We start from the raw sequence: 19,539 nt of genomic DNA on the forward strand, positions 1-19,539 counted from the left end.
CCACTTCATGACAACCATTGTATAACATAATGTTTCCTATCTATTGGTACAACAAACACTTCATGACAACCATTGTATAACATAATGTTTCCTATTTAGTGGTACAACAAACACTTCATGACAACCATTGTATAACATAATGTTTCCTATCTAGTGCTACAACAACCACTTCATGACAACCATTGTATAACATAATGTTTCCTATCTAGTGCTACAACCACCACTTCATCACAACCATTGTATAATGTTTCCTATCTAGTGCCACAACGTCAGAACCATCTGGCATCTGTAAAAAAACATGATTATTGAAAGTTTGGCCTTATTACGAAGTAATGATAAATAGTTTATTATTCATAAGGTTACCAGACTGAAGATAACCATGATAGTCCCCCGCCGTGATGTTGCTGGAATATTGCTAAAAGCGGTGTAAAACCAAACTCAGTCAGTCATGATAAACTGCCAAAAAAAAAAATCACTCTGTAGAGGAAGCTATTTAACTAATAGTTAATATTCTTGGACATTCACAAAAAAAACCCCATTCAGACATTAACTGAGATATCTGACACCAGCTGAATTCTGGGAAAATGTCAGATGGCGGTAAGTGTCACTAACTTTTCGAAAGTCAACTTCTTACACTGATGTAACATTACAGATGGTATTCAAATTGATCAATGTCATTGATGACTGATTTCAGTTTCTGAATCATAATCTGTGGTCATTTTTTCGTTAATCAAATCATGAAGGACGAGACTGGGTAAAAACACATTTTACAACAAACATCTAGAAACGGTCATTTCCATGTAGTCAGAGAGATACTTATAAATATATAATTTCTATTGTGTATTTGGGTTTTTTTAAATGAGGGAGAAAAAGTCAGTATTTATTTACTTTCTTGTTTATGGTTTGGTGGTTTGGTAGACAGTCAGTTTTACCTGACATCATAGCGATGCATACTATAGAAATGATCCCAAAATGGAAGAAAGGACAGAACCTATTTGAAGTTAAGTGTGTTGATCAGGTGAGGATATTGACGATATTCAAGTAATTAAAAGTGCCGGGGATGCCATGATTCAAAAACCTTTATTCTTGCATTGACAGTCATCTCATACAATACAATATGCGACACACATTTACCTGCATTGATTCCTACCTTAATGATGTATTGATTCATATTTTAATCACTTATCATTCCACACATGGACCCTTTCATCCATACAGGCTTATTTGATAATTTTTTCTTAAAACATTTTTTTCCCCAAATATGCGACTACATATCTTTTTTAAAAGCCCTTGCTCCCTTGGAATTACAGTGAATTAAGAATAGCAATTCATAACTATCCACCAAAGGGCTGTTAGAAGTTTCAAATATTATCAAATCGTCCGACAATAATGGATGTTTCAAGTACAGCTCCATCAGCTTGATAAACTTACTATTCCACTTTGACAGTGATTACCAGGTAAGTTATTCTATTTAAATACACACTTGACATTTTGTGAGAAGCAGTTTTCAACATCACGGAAAGACAAAAAATAATATTATAACACTATATATAACAATACTGACAATAGACAAAAGCAGGCAATAGACAATACATAGGCCTTAATGGAGACAGACTCAATACGCTTGCAGTATTCTGAATAAGTGTGGGTGTTCGACCATAACCTACAACAATGGAGGCGCCGCCATGCGGAGGTTGCTCCAATCACACCTCTTGGTTACATTCACACGTAGACATGAACTTCCAAGGTCTGTTGACATGTGATACAGACCGTGATTACCGGTCCTGGCTAGCCCAGAATACAACAGCTTTTGTGTGACAGGGGCCTTGACTGTGTAACATGATACCACTGTCTCCTCAACACTGCGTAGATTCGAGGCACAGCTGGGATTGATCGCCACACAAATTGATAATAACTTTCAAAAAATTACAAAGCTATTGTCATAAACTTGATCAACAGATCCTGTTCATGACTGTTTTAAGGTTAACAGGTATATGTGAAACGGCCAATGAGATAGAATCGATATCGAACAAAAGGCGGTAAAGAATTCTGAAATCATATTGCACAACAATACTTAGATTGTTGGTATTGTCGTCATGATGCCAGTATATTTCCACAATGTCTGGCAGTCATGTTTGGCACGAGAGTATGTTGCACAAACATGTCAGAACATGTATATCTGTGATTGTGTGACTTAACAAATATCGAACTTGACAATAGTTGACATAATGAAGGATGATCCATTTGATATTGTGGTTGTGGTTACGAGGCTGCAGGATTAAAAACAACATATTTATGGTCACTGCCTTAAAATATAATTTAAAAATTTGAAAGAAAAATCTGAACAACATTATCATTTCTGCAATGCAGTGTTTAAGGGTATACAGCATTTTTTCTTCATCAAATTGATTATGTACATATTGTAGCCTGCTTCTACATGCAGCATTAGGTAACAAAGAATCCATCAACAATTTACATAGCCAGTTACACCATTACAGTGTATACATTCTGTAGAGGCTACTTTCTAGTGGAAGGTATAAGGGGGCAGAATTCTTTATTTCTTGGTTTTTTTTAATTGTTTGTATCGTGGTCGACAGCTTGTTTAGAAGGAAAAACAGATTGATCTGTTTTGCTCTAGAAAATGTTGTCTGAATAAGTTGTCATGTGTACAGTATTGGTTAAGCCTGTTTTATCTGTTATTGAACACAAATGATAAATGATATAATGTATTGTATTTTACTATTTTAATGATCAGCAGAATTAGATACATTAAGCTCAACTCAAAGCTCAGTTAGCACAACTTTTGTAAGTGCTTAGAAAAACATTCAATTTTCACTGCCTACACTTGTTTGCAATCATATCCCCTATTCATTTTTCTAAAAGAAAAGTCAGATGAAGCTAGATTTAAACTGTACATTATTTTTAAAGGAATATGTTAAGATTTGATGCTAAACAGATACTGACAGTGTTTGATCTACAGACTGAGACTGATCTTTCTAATGCTGGTTTTATTGTGCTTGGCTAGAGATACCATTCCACACTGTTACATGGATACCCCATCATGTGTACAGATTCAGAGCTCATTTGACTGTGTTTAATCCCCCTTTACATGTGCATCGTATACCAAGTGAGTGAGTGAATATAGTTTTACGGTGCTTTTAGCAATATTCCAGCAATATCACGGCAGGGGGTATCAGAAATGGGCTTCACACTTTGTACCCATATGGGGAATAGAACCCAGGTCTTTAGTGTGACATGCGAATGCTTTAACCACTAGATTACCCCACCACCCCGTATACCAAGTGAGAGGCAGGTCAACAAGTAGTATTTTTAAACATCTTCTGGTTTGAAGTGGGAAGGGACTGAACCATTACATGTTTTCTCTCCGTTTAGATGCTTTCTCAATCAGACTACACACTGAATATATGTTTGAAGTTAACCAAACATTTCGATTTGTTACAAATGCTAATTAATATTTTATTTTGATTCCACTTAATTCTATTTTATAGGACATGTCAATCAAAGATGCCAACCCTGAATCAAATGAAAGCGGAATCATGCCTTGCTAAAAGCAATTCCCGAGCCCTGAAGGTGCGAGTTGGGGGTGAGCATGAGAGGGGGCTTAGGCCCCTTTTGACGGTGGGGGTCTGGGGGACCTCCCCTATGAAAATCTTTAGTTTTAGCCTGGACATATGCAATTTCTGGGCATACTTAACCAGATAATTCTTAACTCAAACGAACATATTTACTCAAATTCTTTCTAACATTCAAAATTTATAAACATATTTGAATTTTCTAAAAAATCACAGTTTTTTATAGACAAATCGGAGTGGTTGGCATCTGTGTCAGTGTGTCCCAAATGCACAGGTCAAAGGTCATGATGTCAATTAGTGGTTTGTCTAGTCCAGATTCCATTATTTCCAGACTTTTGTCATATATAACATATGATATATTTGGGATTACACTTTCTTAGTTTGGCATCATGTAATCATGCTGTCATATAGCTGGAACAATGCTGAATGCAACATTAAACAAAAACAGACAGCAAAAATCATACACCTATAATCAATCGCGGAGAAAATACGATCTGAAAACATGGCAAAGAAATATTATGATTAGGGTTTTTCACTTCAATGATATGAATTAGGTTTGCACATCATCAGATAATATATTGGAAGTAAATACCTATTATCAATACGAACAACCCCAAGCATTCAGGCAAATAGGAACATGAAATACAGTAGTCATGGTGGAGCCAGTGCTGAGTGGATGTTGTTTTCTTCCTGCCTATGACAATTTGAGTGAGTGAGTGAGTTTAGTTTTACGCTGCTTTTAGCAATATTCCAGCAATATCACGGCGGGGACACCAGAACGGGTTTCACACATTGTACCCATGTGGGGAATTGAAAACAGGTCTTCGGCGTGACGAGCGAACGCTTTTACCACTAGGCTACCCCACCGCCCCCCACGACAATTTGAACAGTATTCGCATTCAGTCACCTCATGGAGGAACTGTGTGTTGTTTGTTAATGACAACTAGCCATCATGTCATGAAGTGTCTTGTATGCAGTTACTCCAGAAGTTCTAATGTTAAATGTATCCTATCTCACACTACGCATTTCATTCTTTTTCTTCAATCCTGTTGTGGAAATGCTAACAAAACAAGTTCACAGGATAAAAAACACACCTCATTTTAATACAATAGTAAAGTTTAAAGTAATATATGAGATTACACTGTCTCAGTAAAGTACAGAGTCTAGTGCTATTGTTGGGTTGCGTTCCATCCGGGATTCGAACCCACATCCTCAAAGTCAGGCCCCTAATAGCCAGCAAACAAAGTCAGCTGTCTAAACCACTCAGCCACCGCGGCTTCCACATAGTTAAGTAACACACTGCTTCTAACACCGCACATTAAAACAAGGTTTACAACTGTCATTTGCACATGAATGAATTCCCTCCCTTTGCATGATTTGTTTCTATTTTCATTTCCCCCAATTTTGTTGATAAATATTTGCATATTGAACTTACCACCCTGGCAGTGAAATGCTGCAATACTATGAATAACGAGATCCAATATGGCGTCCAGTTACTTCCCTTTGCATGCACACAACATAACAGTGCATCTAGTGTTAATGTCAGGAAGATAGTAAGAGGTTTTTCCTACTTGTTTGCTAATTTCAATAATGACAATATTAAATTTGCAATGATACATCACTAGAAATGAAGATTTACAAGTTCAGTGGTATATGTGTGCCAGACAATGTTTCATTAGCCGAGATTAAGACATTGGGAAGTTGGAAAAAAAGAAAGGCCTCCCACTTACACCATTTTTTTTCCATAGCAATTGCCTGAGAACTAATTTTCTTTAAGCCTATTACGTCATTTATGATCTCATACTGGATACTAATTTCTCTGTGCAGAGAAGCTTCTATGAACAGTAGCCGTTCTCTGTGACCATTAACAGGACTTTGAATTTTCTTGACAGGGGACACACATCGAACCTAGGTCCCCGGTTTAACCACTAGGCTAGATCCACTGATGCTATCCTCTGTGAATTGCTATACATATCAAGTACATATCAACCTTGGAATCAAACTTGGATTATATGCATGATAAGCAAACACCTTAATCACTTCACCACCCACTGGCTCCATAGCCACACATCAAAAACCCAAGGTGGGATGATGATGACTGACTGACTGACTGAGTTTAGTTTTACGCCGCTTTTAGCAATATTCCAGCAATATCACGGCGGGGGACACCAGAAATGGGCTTAACACATTGTGCCCATGTGGGGAATCGAACCCGGGCCTTTGGCATGACAAGCCAACGCTTTAACCACTAGGCTACCCCACCGCCCTGGATGATGATGATGATGATGATGATGATGATGATGATGATGATGATGATGATGATGACAGTGATGATGATGATGACAGTGTTTAAAACTCCCAAATTTCCAAGCTAGACAGCCGGACTGGTACCTTAAAAAATTACCAGTCCGGATACAAACAAAATCAGGTTAGTCAGGTTACTGTTTGTAGGCATCACAATGAACTACATAGCACCAACAGGCAATGCACCCAGTTTAGGTAAACTGAAAGTACACTTGTTGTAATTGGTTATCGTAACATGAACTGTCCAATCGTAAGTTTAACATAATCATCATAATACCGTAAACACCTCAAACTGACGACAGGAAAACCTGTCTGATATTATGAAATATTGAGTTTTAGGGGTAATATCTACCAGATCACCGGACAGGCTAATTTTGAAATTTGACCGTCCGACATGAAAATAGCTGGTCCGGATGGTCGGGCAGGCGGGAATTTTAAACGCTGATGATGATGATGATGATGATTTGGAGATTTAAAGTGCGCTTTCCGACATAATGCGTATTTCGCACACGGGCCCACCAGGCTATTTAGTGGGAACAAAACTTGACTTATTGGTATGGTAGATAATAACCATTTGACAACCCATTGCCCAAACACCTACCGGATTCATGATGGTGCAGTCGGCTGTTGAGGTGTTGAAGGGGTCGAACTTGTCAGCGCACACGACAATGTCGGGGAGCGGGTACAGACACATCCCCCTGTCGTACGCCCAGTACACCGGGCAGACGTGGAGTGGGAGGGGGCACAGGTGAGCCTGGCTGATGATGGACTTGGCAAACTAAAGGAAGACATTACATTCTGTTTAAAAATAAGAAAATACACAACACTTTATAGACCACACTATTTAATGTTCGATCAGAAAAGTCATTTGAGAGTAGAAACAAGCAAGTAAACACCCAACAAACCAGAACTTTCAGCATGATATTCTGAAAGCATGCTTTTCAAATTACACACTGATAAACTTTAGAACTAGTTACATACAGTGCCCAAAAAAGCATGTTTATCATTACTGTCGTAGGGCAAACTTCCACAGTGAGCAAATAGTGGTTTACTCCACCTTCACAGATAGCATTCGGACGTTGGCCCAACGTTGGCAATGTTGGCAAAACCATTGCCAACGTTGGAGTAACGTCTGAATGCTATCTGGGTTAAGACAATAGCAGCAACATCACCATCAGAACTTGGCATTAAACATTATTCCCATGTTGGAATCAAACCCAGACTTTTGTCTTGACAACCAAACACTTTAACCACTAACCTTGTTGGAATCAAACTCAGACTTTTGTCTTGACAACCAAACACTTGAACTACTAACCTTGTTGGAATCAAACCCAGACCTATGGCTTGACAACCGAACCCTTTAACCACTAACCATGTTGGAAATCAAACCCAGACCTATGGTTTGACAACCGAACACTTTAACCACTAACCATGTTGGAAATCAAACCCAGACCTATGGCTTGACAACCGAACGCTTTAACCACTAACCATGTTGGAAATCAAACCCAGACCTATGGCTTGACAACCGAACGCTTTAACCACTAACCATGTTGGAAATCAAACCCAGACCTATGGCTTGACAACCGAACGCTTTAACCACTAACCATGTTGGAAATCAAACCCAGACCTATGGCTTGACAACCGAACGCTTTAACCACTAACCATGTTGGAAATCAAACCCAGACCTATGGCTTGACAACCAAACACTTTAACCACTAACCATGTTGGAAATCAAACCCAGACCTATGGCTTGACAACCAAACACTTTAACCACTAACCATGTTGGAAATCAAACCCAGACCTATGGCTTGACAACCGAACGCTTTAAGCACTAACCATGTTGGAAATCAAACCCAGACTTTTGGTTTGACAACCGAACACTTTAACCACTAACCATGTTGGAAATCAAACCCAGACTTTGGTTTGACAACCGAACACTTTAACCACTAACCTTGATGGAATCAAACCCAGACCTTTGGCTTGACAACCAAACTGTCAAAATTAAAATTAATCTGCACAGCATACACTTGCTGCTGGTCAAATTCCATAATGAAACATACAGAAATGTCAATGTGCATTAAACAATTCAAAAACAACACAAGAGCCCTTAGCTCTAGAGACACTTCTGTAGTATGCCGGAAACCTTCATATTTAATGCAATGAAGCCTGCAAACGATGTGACATCACATCTGCATCAGATCTGACAACGGTATAGATTGTTCGTAAATTACATGAGGCTAGTTATTTCATCATCAACAATTCAGTCATGAAAGATTTTCAAGAAAAGTGTCCTGATACATTTCAAACTATGAATATTTTGACATTCTGTTTCAATTTAGACCTCTGAAATACATCTCTGAACACAACATCTTGATATGTACTTGTTACAATCATATTTCACTTCTCAAAAAAGGTATTTCATCCAAAATTTTGCACACAAAAAAAAAAAAGAAAAAAAAGAAAGAAAGAAACTTCAAGAGAATCTTTAAAAAACTTTGCTCATTAAAACAAACTACTTTAACTAAACTATGATCATGTGACCTTCAGTGGTTTACAACACACAACAGTTCAATCACTTTACTAGATTTTTTGCCTTTTTTCTCAGTCAAAGAAGATGTTGGACTTGTGCAAGTGATCTTTGTTCCAACACATACTTGCCTAAGAAAGATAAATATATTTTTTGTAAATATGTTCTCCCGATGTTTCACAAAATTAAAAAAAGCATCACGCTGACGACAATTCTCATAGCTGTGTAAATCTTGACTCACATGGGTTGGGATATCTCCGTCTGCTGGAAACTTGACACAATTCCGACACATCTTGGTGACGATGTCCTCTCGAAACACGACAATTTCCTGTGTGCAATACTGCAGCCGGCAGGGATTACTCGTGAAAACAGTTTGCGGAACTCGGCGTCTTAACTCTTCTGTTATGGAGTTAGGGATTGCTGGTCTAACAAAAGAAATACAAAACATTCTTTAAAATAATTCCCTTAAATTCTTTTCAAACGATTTAGAGAAATATGTCTGGACCTATGATCTCAAAGTATCCTTAATGCTTTATAATGCTGGGGCCTTGTTCATTGACCTCTTAAAAAAACCACACGACCTTTTTCAGTAGTAAATCTAAATGCTGGAATACATTATTCTATATTCCAAGCCAATAATTAAACAAAGTTGACAGATTACATTCTTAACTTAGAATATATATAATAGTTAGGTGAGCCTGGATATCTTAGTGCCTAGTGTCAGCAAAAACGGCCTACATAAATGGATCTTATTTCTCTTTGAAACCCATGCCAACCAATTTTTTTAATTTAAAAAAAAAGCCAATGTCTTGCGAGGATCATAGTAAAATCACCCTTTCAGTACGATACAACTGAAAAAATAAAACAAGCATTTCTGTGTGTGCCTTTTGAAATTTTGTTTTGTAGACAGAAATGTTTAACATTTATTAAGTGGGAGTGCACCTCAAGATGTTCAAGGTTGGAATGTTGGTGTGTGGAAATATTATCCATGCACACGTGTTGTAGCCAGAGTTGAAATAATGAGCGTGACTTAGTTGGACTTAAGGTGACAGATGATGGAGAAAGTTAGAATACACAGTGTTAGTTTCAAAGCCAACGACACAAAAAGGAGAACTTCTTTCTGGCAAACTTCCTGGTCCTCCAAAATAGCTGCATCAAAACACCTGTGACCCTTTTCCCTCTTCATGAGACATGGGACCATTACTTAATCACAATACCTGTAACCCCCCTCCCCATCACTAGATATGGGACCAGTACTTCATCACAACACCTGTGACCCCCTCCCCATCACTAGATATGGGACCAGTACTTCATCACAACACCTGTGACACCCCCTCCCCATCACTAGATATGGGACCAGTACTTCATCACAACACCTGTAACCCTCCTTCCCATCACTAGATATGGGACCAGTGTACTTCATCACAACACCTGTCCCCTCCCCATCACTAGATCACGGGACCAGTACTTCATCACAACCATGTGCCCCCATCACTAGATATGGGACCAGTACTTCATCACAACACATGTGATACACACCCCCTCCCCATCACTAGATATGGGACCAGTACTTCATCACAACACCTGTGCCCTCCCCTCACTAAATATGGGACCCATCACTAGATATGGGAGTACCCCTATCCCTCACCTCTGCCCCCCAACCCGACACTCACCTGGGCAATATGGTGGATGGTCCAGGGTCCTGGGGTCCAGGTACAAACACAAAACGACTATTCTCCTTTATTGATGGAAACTCACAAATTAGGTCTGCTAGATTATGAAATGATTCTGAAATATGAAATAGTTTATGATAAAACACCATAAAAATATAGATATTGGTTTTTTAAAATAATATTTGTATATATCTAAAGTAGAGTAACAGTACATTAAATAACTGTTTCAAATACACAGTATATCTAATCCCTGAATCACACCTTGCAATTCTTCATACAAGAAAGATGCTATGTAAAATATTCTTCATATCCTGACTTGATACTTCACAGTTTATTAAACCTAGCCATAATATCCACAGAGAAACATAGCTTAAAAAGAATTGCATATCCTTTAGATTCCATTACTCAATGAAACAAAATACTACTCTAAGCCATTATGTAATGACAGAGAAAGGATGTCAGAAGATACAAAGCAACATCTCCTGCCAGTGCTGCCAGAGTTATCTCCCTTTATCATGATCATCAGCTTCTCTACTAATTTCTTACTTACACCATGTGCATTTTACAAAACTGAATAAGAAGTGAAGATCATATTTAACTGGTTCTTTACAAACAACATCCCTGTTGTCACCTATTTTGTACCTGGCCAATTACTGGATCTTATGGTGTCCATTTTGTAATAATGTCTTTGTCAGTTATATAATTTGGGAAAAAACAACATGACACAACACATGCAAGTCTACTGTTACGTACCTTTTAATAGTTTAACATGATTACTCCCATGAGGGGAAGAAGAAAAGTTTCCGCACAACACAAAACAAGTGGGAGGGAACTCTGCGTATCCTGTGAATAACTCTCTCAACTTCTCCATCACCTGAAACAGTGATGGCATGCACAACTGATAAGTAATATATAATAAGTAAAAGAGGACAATATCATAAAATATGCTTTCCCAGCTTTCTTTATTTCGAATTAATAATTGAAATATTTTACTTCCAGCCTGTAATCAAGTAGGCACCAAAGTCATGTGTAGGGATTAAATGCCTCCTCTGATGTAATCACTGCTGTCCATCTGCCTATCTCTATAATGAGTGAGTGAGTGACTTTAGTTTTAATCCACACTCAGCAATATTACAGCTATATGGAAGTGGTCTGTAAATAATCGAGTCTGGACCAGACAATCCAGTGATCAACATCATGTGCATCGATCCTGCGCAATTAGGAACCGATGACACGTGTCAACCAAGTCAGTGAGCCTGACTACCCGATCCCGTTAGTCGCCTAACGACAAGACCGGGTTACTGATGATCAATTCTAACTTGGATCTTCACGGGTCATTTGTAAAAAGAAAGTCCAGCCTCTCCACTACAGAGAGCTGCTAGATTTGTCCCCTGGCCGTTCAGGGGCACAGAGATTGTCAAATCAGGTATGAGCTTTGTTACCTATTTCAAAGGGAAGTATTGCACATTTATAATTGTCATTTGCAATGTCCTCAGTAGGCTCAGATATTTTAAATATCATGTCGGTCATATTCTTTTGACTGGGCAATGTCGGCACATACATGACAACTCTACAACATAGGAATGTTTGTCTGATATTTCCACATACAGTTCTGTTAACTGGCTGGTAGGGCTGTGCAATATTACCTGTAAACGGTATATACCGGTACAGTATCTCGCGATACGATTATCGTGATATGGTTCAGATTCTGCAATATATTGGGTCATCCAGTGTTAGCTCCCTTTGAATTATCTGCCCTTGATTTCCATAGCAACAAATGTGCTCTAAAAGTGCCAAATATACTTTTTTTTTCTTTTCTGTTTCATGTAACATTGTACAAGTGGAAGTGTCTTTATAAGTGGCTACAAAAGTGCTAAATATTCGACTAAATGCTTTAAGTTTTGGGGTTTGAATGGTTTCATATGTGACATTTTGGAGGAATTAAGTGGCCTCAAATGGACCAATCTTTTAAGAAAAGCAAGAGTAATGGATATCAACTTGTGAATACCACAACGGTTTAGAATGTATGCTTGCTCATCAGGTAATGAATATTCACAATTAAGAAGTTGACATCCATAAGTCTTGCTTTTCTTATCCATTCCACTTCTAAATCAGTAAATGCCCTTCAAAGCTTTAACCAATCTTTTATTTGGACTTATAAGTAGAGCTGCTGGCTCTGAGTGACCATTTCACAATTCACATTATTTGTTATTTTTGTTTTGTTTCATAATGGGACATATGTTATCAATTTACAATAAAGGCCAAAGTCTTATAAATCTTGTAGGACTGTATAATGACATTCTAGTCAAGGATCTTAGTTATTGGAGGTCACATGAGATTTTAAGCTCAAGTAGTTCACCTAAATCATGTTTGTGTTTCATTTTACAACAGTTCATGTCAACACATGTTTATGTTGGAGTTGAATCTGAATGAATCACTGACATACAGTAACAATAATTACATACTGCATTGAAGTGCATTCTGTTGAAGCTAACAACACTGACCAGGAAAATCATGTTATACTGTTACCTTTATCATTATGTTCGCAAAACTCTGTTGCAATACAGTTACTTCAATGAAACATTCCACGTTAAGACTCTATATCATTTATCTGTACACCACTGGCATACAGCCATACACAATGGGGACATGAAGCCTGAAAATATGGTGTAACAGCAACTAAGAAGATGATGTCGCACACAGAGAGCTATTATGAATTTATGATGTGCGCACTTGGACAGACACTTTCCAGTCAATATATCAAAATATGTATTGCAATATCTCTTGAATTATTGCAATATTTCGCAATATGAGAATCAGGGCAATCCAGCCCTACTGGCTGGAAACATCAGGCTGGTAACTTCAAAATGTTACCTGTCCAGAATGGATTTAACCAGACCAGACACCACGATAGGACTCAGATGTATATAACATCTCAATTTTCTACCAGAACATCAGGCTGGCTAGCTGTAAATCTAGACCATCTGTCTGAAATCTAACCCGTCTCGGATGGACGGACGGTCTTATTTCACACACTGACTCCAATGATCACAATCCTAATTCTAATTCTGGGAGTCACAAAATAGGTTTATCACTGGAGTTACAGTGGTCTACGCCAGTTTGTGGAACAGACCAGTATCCTTAACTTGCTAAGGGGGACAACTCACTTTGACAGAATATTCCATTTTACAGAGTAACTCACTTTGACATGGTCCAGCCAAACATCAGACAGGAACACAATCATGGCATCCTCGTTGTCGAGCTCGATCTGTCTCAGTTTAGACGAAGCCTTAACACATACATTAGACGGGCCACCAAAAAAGTTAATGTTTCCAAAGTATGACCTGAAAAACAAACAAGAAATATGTTCAAATCATTTGAATGAGTGAGTGAGTTCAGTTTTAAGCCACTTTTAGCAATATTCCAGCTATATCACGGCGGAGGACACCAGAAATTGCTTCCATATCAGACATGGTGCAGAGGCTACCCCACCGCCCCTTCAAATCATGTGAGAGATTTTTATATCTGTCCATGTATTGCAATCTTTAGATAGTATAGATAGATATTTGATCATCACACAACACCTCTAATAAATGTTTGTATATAGTATAGATAGATATTTGATCATCACACAACACCTCTAATATATGTTTGTATATAGTATAGATAGATATTTGATCATCACACAACACCTCTAATAAATGTTTGCTTTGTTTGTTTGTTGTTAACAAACACTCTGCAGTATTCCAGCTATGGAATGGTGTATGTAATGATTGAGTCTGGATCAGGCGATCCACTGATTGATGTCATGAGCATCGATCTACACATTTAAGGATCACGATAACATGTGTCCAATAAAGTAGAAATAAATGGAAACAAAATAAAATATGAATTAGCATTTTGTAATGAATCAAAATGACCATACAATCCAGTGATCCACAGCATGAGTATCGATCTATGCAGTGTTTGCCCTTGCCATAAATATTTAGGAGTCATCATGACTCCTTGTGTCATGAGAGGGAGTCATGGACATGTTTTGGGGAGTCATATATGTAGGTTTTCTGCATCCATGCATAAAAATTTAGGAGTCATCATGACTCCTTGTGTCATGAGAGGGAGTCATGGACATGTTTTGGGGAGACGAATAAGCAGGTTTTCTGCATCCATGCATAAAAATTTAGGAGTCATCATGACTCCTGGTGTCATGAGAGGGCGTCATGGACATGTTTTTGGGAGTCAGATATGTAGGTTTTCTGCGTCATGGCAAACGCTATCTATGCAACTGGGATACAATGATATGTCAACAGTCAGTGGGCCTGACCATCCTGTTAAGTCACCTCTTACAACAAGCATGGGTTGCTAAAGACTAATTAACAAATCTAACCCGCCTCTAATAAATAAACACGATGGCTAGGAAAATAAACGAACAAAGTATATCTACCTTGATGTTTTGCTGGGCTCCGGTGGGGGAAAACCAAAAGCTGTCACGTGAAATGTACCATCTTCATATGACCCTTCCGCCAACACAAAACAGTTCTCTGTAAAAAGTCCTGTGTGGAAACTGTGCACAGTTGTCAAGGAAACATTCCAATTCCTTTCCTAAGGTACAGTCTAAGGTATCAAATTCCACATAAAATCATCATCTATACACAGCTGACATATCAATGCACGTAGAAATGGCACCTGATGACCAATTACAGTCGTATATTTTCGATATCAGAGTGAGTGAGTGAGTGAGTGAGTTAGTTTATTTTTAAGCTGCTTTTAGCAACATTCCTGCAATATCACCAGAAATGGGCTTCACACATTGTACCAATGTGGGAATCGAACCCGGGTCTTCGGCGTGACGAGCGAGCATTATAACCACTAGGCTACCCCATCAGCCCCTTTTCGATATCAGAGCAACTACTTATCAAACATAATAATTTCAGAACAAACAAATATGTAAAGCGAAAAATGCACTGTCTAAGGCACACACAATGATCAGTCAAATTTAGCAATCTCTCAAACTTCGCTCATGTGATTCAATACTAGCTGCATTATTCAGCTAAAAATGTAAAAAAAATTGATATTTTATACTTATCCTGACTCATGCTTATTGCTTGTCTTCTTCTTCTTCTGCAGAACATAGTGGAACACGTGTATTTCCCTATTGAAGTTCCCTTCAATAAAAATCACTAATTAGTACCGCGAGTTACCTCCCTTCCACAATGAGGAGAGGCCACCTCCACCCATGTGCCTCACTCTCTCCTCATATACTGAGCCCAACATTTTGAATTTTCAGGGGAAATCCAAAGTGTTATGTGGGGAGGGTGGGAGGGGCTTACCTCATGAGTCAGGATAAGTATAAAATATCAATTTTACTCTAAAAATTACATATTTTTCCTTATCCTGACTCATGCTTGTGCTTGTAGAATCCAGACAGAAAGGAGGTGGGAATATATAATACTTTGGATTTTAATAATTAGTGATTTGAACTGTGATGATTGTAATAACCCTATGGGAACTTCATAAAGGCACTGAACTGATGAATTCCTGCTGCTAACTTATCAGCTGCCATATAAAAGGTTATTACAATTTACTTATTATGATAAAAGTATATATAACATTAATACAATGCTTAAGACTAATAGACTTAAGCTTGTTAATGTGATGGCATAAACTCCATTAGAGTTTGTTAGCTAAAATACTTTTATGATATAAACATAGTACTGAGCTTAAGATATGATTAAACTTAAGCTATAAATATAAAATATAAAAATATGGTGTACTGCAACTAAGAAGATGATGTCGCACACAGAGAGCTATTATGAATTTATGATGCGCGACTTGGACAGACACTTTCCAGTCAATATATCACAATATGTATTGCAATATCTTTGAATTATTGCAATATTTCGCAATATGAGAATCAGGGCAATCCAGCCCTACTGGCTGGAAACATCAGGCTGGTAACTTCAAAATGTTACCTGTCCAGAATGGATTTAACCAGACCAGACACCACGATAGGGACTCAGATGTATATAACATCTCAATTTTCTACCAGAACATCAGGCTGGCTAGCTGTAAATCTAGACCATCTGTCTGAAATCTAACCCGCTCCTCGGATGGACGTGACGGTCTTATTTCACACACTGACTCCAATGATCACAATCCTAATTCTAATTCTGGGAGTCACAAAATAGGGTTATCACTGAGTTACAGTGGTCTACGCCAGTTTGTGGAACAGACCAGTATCCTTAACTTGCTAAGGGGACAACTCACTTTGACAGAATATTCCATTTTACAGAGTAACTCACTTTGACATGGTCCAGCCAAACATCAGACAGGAACACAATCATGGCATCCTCAAGCTGTTTCCAGCCTCGATCTGTCTCAGTTTAGATCTAAGCCTTAACACATACATTAGACGGGCCACCAAAAGTTAATGTTTCCAAAGTATGACCTGAAAACAAACAAGAAATATGTTCAAATCATTTGAGGAGTGAGTGAGTTCAGTTTTAAGCCACTTTTAGCAATATTCCAGCTATATCAATGAGGAGGACACCAGAAAATGCAGTTTCCATATCAGACATGGTGCAGAGGCTACCCCCACTCTTCAAATCATGTGAGAGATTTTATATCTGTCCATGTATTGCAATCTTTAGATAGTATAGATAGATATTTGATCATCACACAACACCTCTAATAAATGTTTGTATATAGTATAGATAGATATTTGATCATCACACAACACCTCTAATATATGTTTGTATATAGTATAGATAGATATTTGATCATCACACAACACCTCTAATAAATGTTTGCTTTGTTTGTTTGTTGTTAACAAACACTCTGCAGTATTCCAGCTATGGAATGGTGGTCTGTAAATGATTGAGTCTGGATCAGACGATCCACTGATTGATGTCATGAGCATCGATCTACACATTTGGGATACGATAACATGTGTCCAATAAAGTAGAAATAAATGGAAACAAAATAAAATATGAATTAGCATTTGTAATGAATCAAAATGACCATACAATCCAGTGATCCACAGCATGAGTATCGATCTATGCAGTGTTTGCCCTTGCCATAAATATTTAGGAGTCATCATGACTCCTTGTGTCATGAGAGGGAGTCATGGACATGTTTTGGGAGTCATATATGTAGGTTTTCTGCATCCATGCATAAAAATTTAGGAGTCATCATGACTCCTTGTGTCATGAGAGGGAGTCATGGACATGTTTTGGGGAGACGAATAAGCAGGTTTTCTGCATCCATGCATAAAAATTTAGGAGTCATCATGACTCCTGGTGTCATGAGAGGGCGTCATGGACATGTTTTTGGGAGTCAGATATGTAGGTTTTCTGCGTCATGGCAAACGCTATCTATGCAACTGGGATACAATGATATGTCAACAGTCAGTGGGCCTGACCATCCTGTTAAGTCACCTCTTACAACAAGCATGGGTTGCTAAAGACTAATTAACAAATCTAACCCACCTCTAATAAATAAACACGATGGCTAGGAAAATAAACGAACAAAGTATATCTATCTACCTTGATGTTTTGCTGGGCTCCGGTTGGGGAAAACCAAAAGCTGTCACGTGAAATGTACCATCTTCATATGACCCTTCCGCCAACACAAAACAGTTCTCTGTAAAAAGTCCTGTGTGGAAACTGTGCACAGTTGTCAAGGAAACATTCCATTCCTAAGGTACAGTCTAAGGTATCAAATTCCACATAAAATCATCATCTATACACAGCTGACATATCAATGCACGTAGAAATGGCACCTGATGACCAATTACAGTCGTATATTTTCGATATCAGAGTGAGTGAGTGAGTGAGTGAGTTAGTTTATTTTAAGCTGCTTTTAGCAACATTCCTGCAATATCACCAGAAATGGGCTTCACACATTGTACCAATGTGGGAATCGAACCCGGGTCTTCGGCGTGACGAGCGAGCATTATAACCACTAGGCTACCCCATCGCCCCTTTCGATATCAGAGCAACTACTTATCAAACATAATAATTTCAGAACAAACAAATATGTACAGCGAAAAAATGCACTGTCTAAGGCACACACAATGATCAGTCAAATTTAGCAATCTCTCAAACTCGCTCATGTGATTCAATACTAGCTCGTATTCAGCTAAAAATGTAAAAAAATTGATATTTTATACTTATCCTGACTCATGCTTATTGCTTGTCTTCTTCTTCTTTGCGAACATAGTGGAACACGTGTATTTCCCTATTGAAGTTCCCTTCAATAAAAAATCACTAATTAGTACACGAGTTACCTCCCTTCCACAAGCGCGGGAACGAGGGCGCCACCTCCACCCATGTGCCTCACTCTCTCCTCATATACTGAGCCCAACATTTGAATTTTCAGGGAAATCCAAAGTGTTATGTGGGAGGGTGGAGGGCTTTTAGCTCATGAGTCAGGATAAGTATAAAATATCAATTTTACTCTAAAATTACATATTTTTCCTTATCCTGACTCATGCTTATTGCTTGTAGAACCGACGGAAAAGGAGGTGGGAATATATAATACTTTGGATTTTAATAATTAGTGATTTGAACTGTGATGATTGTAATAACCCTATGGGAACTTCATAAAGGCACTGAACTGATGAATTCCTGCTGCTAACTTATCAGCTGCCATATAAAGGTTATTACAATTTACTTATTATGATAAAAGTATATATAATATTAATACAATGCTTAAGACTAATAGACTTAAGCTTGTTAATGTGATGGCATAAACTCCTCAGAGAGTTTGTTAGCTAAAAATACTTTTATGATATAAACATAGTGCTGAGCTTAAGATATGATTAAACTTAAGCTAAATATAAAATAGCAAAAACTCCTTAGAGTTTATTAGCTAATATACTTTTATGATATAAACATAGTACTGAGCTTAAGATATGATTAAACTTAAGCTATATATATAATAGCAAAACTCCGTAGAGTTTGTTAGCTAATACATTTTATAATGTAACCATAATGCTTAAGATATGATGAAACTTAAGCTAAATATATAATAGCAAAAACTCTTTAGAGTTTGTTAGCTAATATACTTATATGATATAAACATAGTACTGAGCTTAAGATATGATTAAACTTTAAGCTATGTATATAACAGCAAAACTCCGTAGAGTTTGTTAGCTAATACATTTTATAATGTAACCATAATGCTTAAGATATGATGAAACTTAAGCTAAATATATAATAGCAAAAAACTCTTTAGAGTTTGTTAGCTAATATACTTATATGATATAAACATAGTACTGAGCTTAAGATATGAATAAACTTAAGCTACATATATAATAGCAAAAACTCCGTAGAGTTTGTTAGCTAATACATGTTATAATGTAACCATAATGCTTAAGATATGATGAAACTTAAGCTAAATATATAATAGCAAAAACTCTTTAGAGTTTGTTAGCTAATATACT

At 37.6% G+C, this 19,539-nt stretch overlaps 1 protein-coding gene across 2 annotated transcripts in view; it reads right to left on the reverse strand.

Moving 5' to 3' along the window:
- LOC124283719 (DNA polymerase epsilon subunit 2-like) overlaps window positions 1-19,539 on the reverse strand; it is a 71,644-nt gene that overhangs the window by 37,236 nt on the left and 14,869 nt on the right. The window contains exons 9-14 of one of the 2 annotated variants that reach the window (XM_046719741.1): window positions 14,539-14,660; window positions 13,300-13,441; window positions 10,851-10,971; window positions 10,098-10,212; window positions 8,666-8,849; window positions 6,499-6,675 (exon numbers count right to left, since the gene is read on the reverse strand). In XM_046719741.1, coding sequence (XP_046575697.1) covers window positions 6,499-6,675; window positions 8,666-8,849; window positions 10,098-10,212; window positions 10,851-10,971; window positions 13,300-13,441; window positions 14,539-14,660 — 861 coding nt within the window. Of the gene's footprint in view, window positions 1-6,498; window positions 6,676-8,665; window positions 8,850-10,097; window positions 10,213-10,850; window positions 10,972-13,299; window positions 13,442-14,538; window positions 14,661-17,638; window positions 17,761-19,539 lie in introns of both variants that reach the window. The other variant, XM_046719740.1, reaches the window with a different exon arrangement.

Source organism: Haliotis rubra, unplaced genomic scaffold (genome assembly GCF_003918875.1).
Source record: "Haliotis rubra isolate DU_JTF1 unplaced genomic scaffold, ASM391887v1 Scf32, whole genome shotgun sequence".
Classification (NCBI taxonomy): domain Eukaryota; kingdom Metazoa; phylum Mollusca; class Gastropoda; order Lepetellida; family Haliotidae; genus Haliotis; species Haliotis rubra.